This window comes from Lathyrus oleraceus, chromosome 6 (assembly GCF_024323335.1).
Source record: "Lathyrus oleraceus cultivar Zhongwan6 chromosome 6, CAAS_Psat_ZW6_1.0, whole genome shotgun sequence".
Taxonomy (NCBI): domain Eukaryota; kingdom Viridiplantae; phylum Streptophyta; class Magnoliopsida; order Fabales; family Fabaceae; genus Lathyrus; species Lathyrus oleraceus.
The window spans coordinates 67,313,478-67,324,513 of NC_066584.1; the positions used below are offsets into that span (position 1 = coordinate 67,313,478).

The following is an 11,036-nucleotide window of genomic DNA, read 5'->3' on the forward strand; positions in this document are numbered from 1 at the left end:
TAAACGTGCTAACTTGGGTTTTGTGCTAAACTCTGATTTGCGTGTCGTTTTGCATGCATTTCTTTTGGGTATTTAAACACTCCTCTCACACTTTGCACACACTTCACTCTCACTCACTCGCCCAAACCCAGTTCTCTCAGGCATTTCTGCAAACAGTTCATCTTCATCTCAGTTCTTCATCAACAATGGATTCTCAACAACAATCCGTGTTCAACTACTCTTAGCAAATGAACTCCAGCAACGCAGCTCAAAGCACAAGCAATCCTACTCCAACCGTTACAGGCGTAACTACAACACCAGTATACAAGGAGCCTCACATTCTTGACCGTGAGCCTCATATTAATCTTGCAACTCCTTTCGAGAAACTGGACGTGCTGTGTGAATACCTGGTGGATTTTAACAACATGAAGAGAAATGGCGTAGACCTCACTGAAGAACTTCATCAACAAGGTTGGGGAAACTACTTTCAACGCCTCTACGGTCCAGTTTACCCAAATCTCATTAAGGAATTCTGGAGGTTTGCTGATACTGACGATCATTTCATCGTCTCCTACGTTTTGGGTGTAAAAATTGTGATAACTGAAAAGTCAATCGCTGCTTTGTTGAACATGGAAAAAGCTGGAGGAAGAAGAATTTACAACATAAATCCCAGGGCGAAATACATTGTTCATGAAATCAACCCCACAATCTTCAAACTAAACACAGAAGGCAACCCCTCAAAGAACAAGGAACTACATCAGAACCTCCGGGTGTGGCTCAAAATCATTCTGGGAACTATTCATCATCGCCCAACATCAAACTCATCAGATTACATCAATACAGATCAGAAATGTATTCTGTATTGTATTCATAAAGGTCTGAAGCTTTGCCTCCCAACACTCCTATTCAAATACCTCAGAGATTCTGTACGGGAAACCAGGAATAACATGAAACCCAGAACTTACATTCCTCTGGGAAGACTTCTCTCAGATGTGCTGATAGAAAATGGTCTCGTGGACCATCTGGTAAAACACAGACTCATGGAAGACTTGGCAATAGAAACCGGAAGGCCTCTGAACTCCAGGAATCTAAAGAGCATGGGGATTCTAGAGAAGATCAATGTTAAACCTACTCTGGACACCTCCTGGGAAGCCTTAAAAGATCAGAGGAAAATTCCCAATGGTCTCTGTATGTTCTACAAGGAAGAACCCAAAGAAGCAATTCTCCACTATCTCCAACGTCTAAAGGATGAAGGAGTGGACATCTCAGATTTCAGATTGAGCGAACTGCCAGATTCAGCTCCAGACTTCGTGAGGTTTAAAAGAGGTCCATCTGAGAAGACATCGAAGGCAAAGAAAGCGAAGCTAGGGGAATCCTCTGAATCAAGACCTCCAGCACCTCTGCAAGAGTCTTCTGGTAAGTCTGCCTCTCCTGCTCCCTCTGTACAGCAACTTGCTTCGTCTATTCCTCTACCAACACCCCTCTACACCACATCTGAAACCCCTCCTTCAACAACCAGAACATCTCAACCACTACCAAAATTCAACCTTGCCAATACCTCCCTACCCATATCTGAAGCTGAAGAAATGAATCAAACCACTTCCTCATCCTCAGCCCCAGAATCACCTCCCTACTTTGTCATTTCTTCTGACACAGAATCCTCTGACCCCGTTTCTCCCACTCTAGTCCAACTTCAGACTCTAACCCGTGATTCACAACAACCACAACAACCTCCACCTGAACCTGAAGTAACTTCACCACCCACAGAACAACCAACCGTCACTCCATCTGAAGTTCAACCCTCTGACCTCAATACTTCTGACATTACCCCTCCAAACACTTCCGCTGAACCGCCAACTCTCAACCTAAGCCCTCCAAACTCTCCACCTCAACCATCTGAACCAGAACATTCCCTACCAACCCTAGAGGAAGCAATTATGCTGTTTGCAGGAGCATCAGTTGAAAAGGTCAAGTCTCTAACCATCAACTCTGGCATTAGTGATGATCCTGACTCTGTTAGGACACACTGGAACAGAGTCATTGGTTGGATGACATCTGAGGCCTTTAAGCTGAAGCACATCTCTGAGCAAGTCAGAAACGACTTCATCAGAGACCCTGAGGCAAGACTACAGGAGCGCTTAGCCAGAGAAGCTAAGGAAGAAGCCAGAAGGAAAGAAGAAGAAAGAGCAAGACAAGAAGAACTTCAAAGGGTACGGGAAGCTGAAGCCAAAGCTCTAGCTGATGTTGTTGCTGCTGCTGCTGAAGCTGAAGCAAAGGCTGCTGCTGAAGCTGAAGCTAAAGCCGCTGAAGAACAGAATGCTCTGACTCAGGGGGAGTCCTCTACTTTTGCCCCTCTGGTTCTCAAGACCCTTGAGGAGCTTCAGAAAGAGCAGAAGGAAGTCCGAGCCAGATTGGATCAACAGGACACAGTCAACGCCAACATCCAGAATCTGCTGACTCAACTGCTTCAGAGAATGCCTCCTCCTCCCAACCCTTAGGCACTTAGGATTTTTTTTTGCTTGTTGCTTTGCTTGTTTTTTTTGTCTCTGATGCTTTTGCTCTTATCTGAATATATCTATATATTTTTCTTCCTGCTTATTATTTTGTTTAAGTCTTTTTGATTCTGACAAAAAGGGGGAGAAACCAAATAGCTCTGATGAAAAATTGCCTAATGCCTTAAGCACTCTGCAGACATACTATTCTATAAAATAAATCTATCTAACACTTGAATTAAGAAATTGCAGAAAGGTATCGAGAAACTTCATTGCTTGGAAGCTCTGGTAAGAACTTTTGAACTCCCTAGCCTATCTCAGGGGGAGCTCACTTCTATCTGATCTGATAAACTCTTAATTTTTGAATGTTTCATCTGTCATTTGAGTTTGTTTTGTCATCATCAAAAAGGGGCAGATTGTAAGAACAAAAATAGTTCTACAACAGATTCCAAGATTTTGATGATAACAAAGGATGAAACCAAAAATGGCACTCTAACGAAAAGTTCTAAGTGTGCAGGACTCTAAACAAGAAGAAAGGAATCTGATCACGTCATCAATTACAGAATCAAATCAGATACAAATTACCAGAAGATCAGAAGCATCTGAAGTAGAAACGCGCTCTAGAAGTTCTAACTCTGAGCAAAATAGTAGATCAGAATATCAGAAGCATTTGAAGAAGAAGCGCGCTCTAGAAGTTCTGACTCTGAGCAACGGTATATCAGAATTCCAGAAGCTCTCAACGTCATCTGAAGACAACACCAGAATTCTAAAAGATCAGAACTATCAGAAGCTCTGAAGCCACATCTCAAGATCTCAGATTAACGGAGTAACGCAGACTCTGATAATGGATTTCCTTATCCAGAAAGAGTAACGGCAACTTCAACTTCAAATGGAAAGAAACTATATTTGGAAAGAAGTTATTCAGGGAGACAAACTTGTTCTGGCAAGAAACAACGAAGATATGGCATTAAACTCTCATCAAGACTAAATATCTGCCATCACTACAAACGATCGTTTTTCACCTCTATATAAAGAACGGCGAACCTCATTGAGAGATACACCTGAACGCAGTAAATTACTCTACTCTCTCTCTAAATATTTCACGAGCTTTTGCTCATAACGTGAAACTTCCTATCTGCTCTAATTGCTATAATACTTGCTTTATCCTAGAAGCACTCTAGATTACAAATTCTGTTTTTACCTCAATTGTTTTAATTCCTCAAGTGACTCTGCGCAGTCTGCATACTTGAGAGGACTAAGAGATCTTTCTCTTAGGCGTTGGTTGTAATAATCTTTCAAGATTAGTGGATTAAGTCCTTGTTGAAGGCGAAATCACCTTGGCCGGGTGGACTGGAGTAGCTTTGTGTTATAAGCGAACCAGTATAAAATCCTGTGTGATTTTATTTTGCAAAAGCGCTTATTTTCCAAAACAATTCAAACCCCGCTTTCTTGTTTTTCTCACCTTCAATCCTCATAAAAAACAACAGTGTCCATTATGCTTATCTCAAGATACATACCTGAAGAGGATTCTCGACAAATTTGATATGTCGAATTCAAAGCTTATTATAACACCAACTCAAAGTCAAATTGAGTAAGACTCGAAGTCTTAGTACTGAAGTCGAAAGACCCTATATGAATAACACTTCATATGCTAGTATAATAGGTTCTTTGATGGATGTTATGGTCATTACGAGGCCAAACATAGCGTACGAAGTGAGTCTTGTAAGCATGTATATGGTCAATCCTGGGAAGGCACACTCACAAGCATAGAAGTGGATTTTAAGATACATAAAAGGGTCCCTGAATAAGGTCTTGGTTTATTGTGGATCCATGAGTGATGGCGGAGTCGAAGTCAAAGGATTTTTCGACTCTGACTATACAAGATGTATGGATACCCAAAAATCTCTTTTTGGATATGTTTTCATAATGTTTGGCACAACATTTAGTTGGAAAGCTTCTCTTCAGAAGGTTTTTTACTTATCAACCATTGAAGTTGAAAATATTTCCCTCACTAAAGCAGTGAAATAAGAATTGTGGATTGAAGGTTTGTCAAGGAACTGAAGCTTCAAGGTCATGATATATTTTTAAATGTGATAGTTAAAGTGTCATACATCTGTCTAATAATTTAGTCTATCGTGAGCGAACCAAACACATTAATGTTAGGCTGCAATTTAATAGGGAAAAATCGAGAAAGGAGAAGTGAAAGTACTGAAGGTTTTGACTGAAGATAATGTTGATATGATCACCAAGTCATTACCTAGTAGCAAGTTCTTTCATTGTATGCAGCTGATAAAGTTGTATGATGATAGCTAGCTTGTTTCTTTAATGTTGTAGAGTTTGTTCTAAGGTGGAGATTTGTAGTATTTTGGATCGAACTCTAGTCTCGAACGGGAAGCTTTTTGGTTCGACTGGGTTGTGTATGTGTAATCGAAATCAGTTTGACTATGTAGTAGTCGAAGATGTGCATATTATAGTCGAAGTCAGATCGAGCATATAAATGATTTAAGTTAGTTATATGCTTTGTTATGTAATAGTTATATATGTCATGTATGAGTGCTATCATTATTCATGACATATATATATATATTAAGAGTCTATATATAGGTTGTAGTCTAATGTATTAGAATAAAGGTTAAGTTGTTATTCCCTTGTAATTTGTAAGTCTTAATTTTAGAGAAAGTAAATAGGAAAGCCTCTTCCTCCCTCCCTCTGTCACTAACATGTTCTAATAATGATTTGATTTAAATACTTTAGAACTAATTTAATGAATTGAAGTTTCATATGATCAGGATTCGGATCCTCTCATTCCTTTTGATAAAAACATGTTATAAAGTGTGGTTTCATCAAACAAATATAACTTATTATTCACCCCAAATCTAATAAGTATAGTTATCAACCTTGAAAATCCTAAATTCAACCATTCATTTTCTTTTTTATTTCATTATTTTAAAATTAAATTAATACTTAACATTTTTATGATTTTCATAATAGAATTTAATGAGTCACAACATTCGGATCCATATCAGCATCATGTATCCTTGTCATAGTCACATCAATATTATCAAACACCAATCATGCAAGATTCAAAATCAATTTTTTAGAAAATTGAACAAATAAAAACATTACATAGATTAAAATCAAAGTATTAAAAGTACCTAAACCTAATTAAGCTTTAAAGTGAAAAAGAAAGTTATACTAGATACTATCTAAAGTACCTAAACATAACTACACCAAAAAATTAATATATACTTAAATGATTAGAGGAAGGAATAGATCCTCCATGTCTCAAAGTGGTCACATATATACCCCACTAGAATCACTCAAAAAGAAAAATAAAGAAGGTTCGCTAATCCCCAACATCTATCGTGTGCCCTATTGTACATTTCTTCTACCTATAGTTGGTCAAATTAAAATAAATTAACAATAGGTGTCTCTTCATAAAACATAGGGATTGCAAAAATTAAAACTCTTTATTCTGAACCAAAAAGAAGGAAGAAGGGATTTTACTCAAATAAAAACTTTTTTTAAAACTAGTTTGCCCGCTCGATGAATTGTTTATGAAAATTTTCTACATACATGCATGATGATCTCTCAATATTTTCTGTTAAACTTTCAAAAAAACAACAAATAAAATAACCTTTTTGTAGAAATAATAAATAGCTAAATATATCTCTAATTCAATGGGACATTATTCACTAGTAGGTATAGATTTGAAGTGTTTCCAATATGGATGGACATAATTAACCTAACTAAATTGGAAGCAAGAATTAATGTAGGAAACAAGTTACTATAGTATTATACAAAAATTCAAATATTTTTGTAAGTAAAATAAAAAGTTTAGTGACAGGAATTATTAATTACATTGTCTGCCATTAATTTATCCTTTATTTGGTCATTTCCCTTCAAGTGAAGTGACAGCACTACTGCAAAACATATGAAGCAGTATATAGTATCATAATATCATATCATCAATCAAATTGACCAAGTCAGCAGTAGTAACTCTTGATGCAAGAAGAAAAGAAACAAATCAAATTCTCATGTCTTCTGATTAAGCTTAAAGGGCCCTCTCATTCTTTAATAAAAGAACCCTATATGTCAAGTACTATACTATAGAATAGTTTTTTTCAACAAGAGTAAAGTATATTAGTACTAGTTCAAATTAATAACTTACTAGGTAAAATTCTCTCCATCCTGTCCTATAGTATAAGATGAGTCCTGTCCTATAGTATAAGATGAGTGACCTATTTGAAATAAAATAGTGTTTTAAAATAAATGATTTATTTCAATTTTTAATATATTTTTTTTTAAATTATCCTCTAATTAATATTATTTTCATCATTCTCAATATATTATGTGTGAAATAACCAACTGAGTCGTTCCAGAATACTCAGATCGGAGGAAGTAATAGTATATAAAATATTTTTAAAAAACAATTGAAAACTCGGTATCCATCCTAGCAACCGACCAATCTCAACGCTTACTATATAAAATATTTTATATAGTATATAAAATATTTTTAAAAAAATTGAAAACTCCACTACGAATGAACTAACTAAACACAAAAATTATTTAAAGCCAAAACTCCGCTACGAATGAACTATCTAACCACAAAAATTATTAGCATCTACCAGAATTCGAGCGCACCCTAGTATTTACAAAATATTAATTATTATATTATTTATAATTATTAGTGGCTTTTGGTTATTAACTAACATCATGTTCTTCTTGTACATTAATGAATTTACTCTTACCAGTCACCACTACTTTTCTGCAACTTGAACTAAAAGCTTACTGCAAGTACCATTAATTAACTGTTGTCATTATATAACCAGATTCATAATTTTATCTTTAATTTCTGCTTTTGCTGCATCAAGCAGAAAACATACATACACATATATAAATACAATACAACAAATTAATGACAACCAGAATCTTGCACAAAAATTAACTGACAAAATAATAAAACCCTAAACCTACTGGTACTTAAATTAATTAGAAAATAAATATTCATGAAAGATAAAGTAGAGATAGTGCCATGGAATATGAAAAGAGTTCCGTTTATTGAGTTGCACCTGGAGGTGGAAGCTGATGTTGATGGTGACAAAGATGAAGAGGCAATTGCATTGGTAATTGTTGAAGCGGTTGATGCTGTTGTTGCTGTTGATGCTGCTGTTGCGGTGGTGGACGTTTTCTTTTCTTCTTCTCATAGCTAATACCTCTTGCTTTGGATTGAAGATCACGAACTTCACGAAGGTAAAGCCTAACAGCTCTTGCACCAAATGGATTTGTATCTGGTTTTCCTCCATTTTCTTCAAAAGCTGCTCTTAAACGACCTATCAGTGCATCAAGGCTCCCCCAAGCTTGTCTTAATGGACATGGACATGGTGCTGGTGGGTTTGGGTGCCCATAGAATGGACAAATTGGTGTGTGCACTTTTGTTTTGCCAAATTGATCCAAGTACCTGCATCAAAATATTAACAAATTCAACCTAAAAAATCCTCAAAAATCCATAACCCTAGATCTCTTTCAAGTTGCATGAATATATACTAGTTAGAAGCTTCATAAAAAAGAAAGATCATACCCTAGTTTGAAGAAAAAAGTGAAGTTCTTTTTATGAAAGAATTAGAGATGAAATTTCATGTTTTTGTCTTGGAATATTTGTTACTGTTTATGTGTGTACCGGAGAAATTCAAGAACATGTGCACCGCTGCATCTGGAGAGGGAGAGAGGAGGGCGGTGATTCTTGAGGTACTGTCCAAAGGTGTTCCAGTCACGGCGTTTCTGGTTCTCATAGCGGCTGCTGGTGGCGGTAGAACCAGAAGGAGAAGAGCTGCAGATTAAGGCGTTGTTGTTGTTGTTGTGGTTGATGTTGTTGGTGTTGTTGGTGGTGATGGTGCTGTTGGTGAGGCTGCAACTGTTGTCAGAGTTACATGAGTCCATAAAATCTTGAATTGAATCCATGGAATGTTGAAAACTTGTATAGATAGATCCAATGTTTTTCGATAAGAAAATCTAGTTTCTTTCTTTGATGGTTTTTCTAGGGTTCTTAAAGAGACAGTGACAAGAGTGAGTGAGGGAGTGAGAATAAAGGATGGAGATTGGAATTTATAACTGAGAAGATAAAAGATTGATGTACTAATAATTTAGGGAAAATAATAGTATATTTTAATGGTTTTTCATTTTTAGGAAAAGAAACTGGTTGAAAGAAAATGAAAAGAAAACAAAATCTGATATCTTGATTGATATTACAGACTGATTTGTTTTCTTGTGAGAGAGAGAAGAGAGAAGAGAGAGAGAGAGATTGATTGTATGGTATGGTTATGGTATGGTGTGTAAGAACCTCTTCAAGTGGTGAAGCAAAAGAAGATTTTTATGTTAATTTCAGGATATGTGATGAGATTGATGGGAGGGGTGACTGGACTTTTCCCTTTAGTATTTCTTCTTGTATTCTTTCTTGAGATATGTTAAAAAGAAATAAAAACTCACATAAATACAACATAAGTGGTAAAATTAATTTATTTTACTTTTTTATGAAAAATAGTAATGGTTTAACTTTAAACTATTTTTGAAATTTATATTAAACATAAAATGATACTTAATATGATATAATTCTTTATGACAAAACAATTATTTTTAAAAATATGTATTTTGAGTGGCAAACAAATGTGACGCTGCAACTTAATTGAGAATGTGAGTCTAAAATATTGGTTCATCCTAAAAAAAGAGGGTGAGACGAACATGTGAGTTTCACATCGTTAAAATTAATGTTTGTGATTGCAAACTCAAAAATTAATGTTTGCAACTGCAAACTTATTTGAGAATACATATCTAAAACATTAGTCCATCTTGTACAAATACGAATGTTTGAGGGACATGCAAGTTTTACATTTATAAAAGTTAATGTTCACATTCCAAGTTTAAAAAAAAAATGAGATGGGAGTGTTACAGACTTAATTAATTGCGCGAGCATAAAATACTAGTTCGTTTTGAAAAAAATGACGGAAAAACATAAATATTAAAGGATGTTGACCTAAGATCTTGCTTCGACCTACGAAAAAAATATCGGTAAAACTGACATGTCCAAGTCGTTTTTTTTACGGCCCTTAATGTGAAAAATAAATAAGTTTTAGTAATAATATTTAATTGTGATTTAATATTAATTTTTTTAAAATAATTTATTATATTTATAAAATTTATTAATTTTTTGAGTTTAATTATTGAATTGAAAAACTAGATTTTGAGCTATGTGATTTTATATAGGATTTAACTTTTATTTATTTTTTGCCTTAAAAGGGTGGTGCAAAGTAAGACTTTGATGACTTATATTAATGGCAATATTAATATTCCTTTATTATGTTGGTGAATAGACAGAGAAGAAATGAAATCGATGGCAATGCTAGGGCTTTTTATGAAAATAGAAAAACAAGGATGTACAGTATTTTGGGATGGCGACAGGGAAAAGTATGAAAGGTAAAAATTGAGGTAAAGAACATGATTCTGTTTCTTGACACTATAGGTTGAAACTTTGAATGACAGTTCCTTTCTCATTGACTGGAATGCCCCTATTAATTTCCTCCTTTTATTTTAACCCTTTTATTTGCCTTCCCTAGATAGAAAAAGATAACTTCATTTCTTATGCTGTTTTGTCCCTATCTTTATTTCTCACTCACATTCAATATTACATTTGGAAATGAAATAAGCATATAGGACAGACATTTTTGTTTAAAGATTAAGCATATAAAACATGTCCATGAGAAATGGTCGGGTTACACTTTTGTGCAAATTAAGACTTAACCTTTCTTTTGAAGAGGTGGATTTTTTTTTAATTAAAGGTCGAAGTGCAAAAGAGAAAACAAATTATACAATAATCCTCTTTAGGATGGTGGATTCAGACGAATCCGCTAACAACATCTCGGACGACAATTACCGTAGTAAACAAAATATTGACTAAGATTAACTTCTAATATAGCAAGTACATCTTCACACTTATTAGTTTTTTGATACTCATGGATCAATCTAATATTCAATTTTCGACACATTTTATATTTGATTTTTAGGAGTAAACTTAACTCTTTTCTTATTCTCCTTTCATCCTTGATAAGTGTTTTGTACACTTTGATGCAATCAATTTGAATCATCACATTTCTAAATCCTTTGTCAACGACCAAATTGATACCTTCCCAGAAGTCTCACACCCAAAATTTTGCTACTTTGACCGCACACCTCTAAGCCCTTTGTGAAACCTCCAATCAAACTGTCTGAATTATTCCTCATGACATCACCACACCTTGCTCTCCTTTATCTATGAACTACTCCATTAGTATTAAGAGTCATCTAATCACCATCAGGTCGATTACACTTTACCTGAGTTGTAATTCTCTGTCACAGAGCGATCATACTTTGCATAATTGTACTCGTATTATACTATTGCCCTTGCATTAGAATCACATCAACAAGATTGTAAGTGTTAGAATAAGATTTGGTTATGCATTTATACCTTGAGTTTTGAAAATAACAATGTTGTATTTGTGTGAGAACAATTTTGGTACCCTAATGGTTTGTTAT

General features: G+C 35.0%; 1 protein-coding gene across 1 annotated transcript; it reads right to left on the bottom strand.

Moving 5' to 3' along the window:
* Positions 1-6,821: 6,821 nt before the first annotated feature.
* LOC127097075 (protein LIGHT-DEPENDENT SHORT HYPOCOTYLS 4) lies at positions 6,822-8,830 on the bottom strand. Its single transcript, XM_051035587.1, has 2 exons — positions 8,152-8,830; positions 6,822-7,932 (listed from the first exon to the last, which is right to left on the bottom strand). Exons 1-2 carry the CDS (start codon positions 8,430-8,432, stop codon positions 7,530-7,532), a joined length of 684 nt encoding a protein of 227 aa, XP_050891544.1. The 5' UTR covers positions 8,433-8,830; the 3' UTR covers positions 6,822-7,529.
* Positions 8,831-11,036: the final 2,206 nt, after the last annotated feature.

Coding starts and splice junctions, on each gene's coding strand:
- LOC127097075 (XM_051035587.1), bottom strand. CDS start 8,432: ATGGATTCAATTCAAGATTTTATGGACTCATGTAACTCTGACAACAGT. Junction 7,933..8,151: donor CATGTTCTTGAATTTCTCCG/GTACACACATAA, acceptor ATTTTGATGCAG/GTACTTGGATCAATTTGGCA.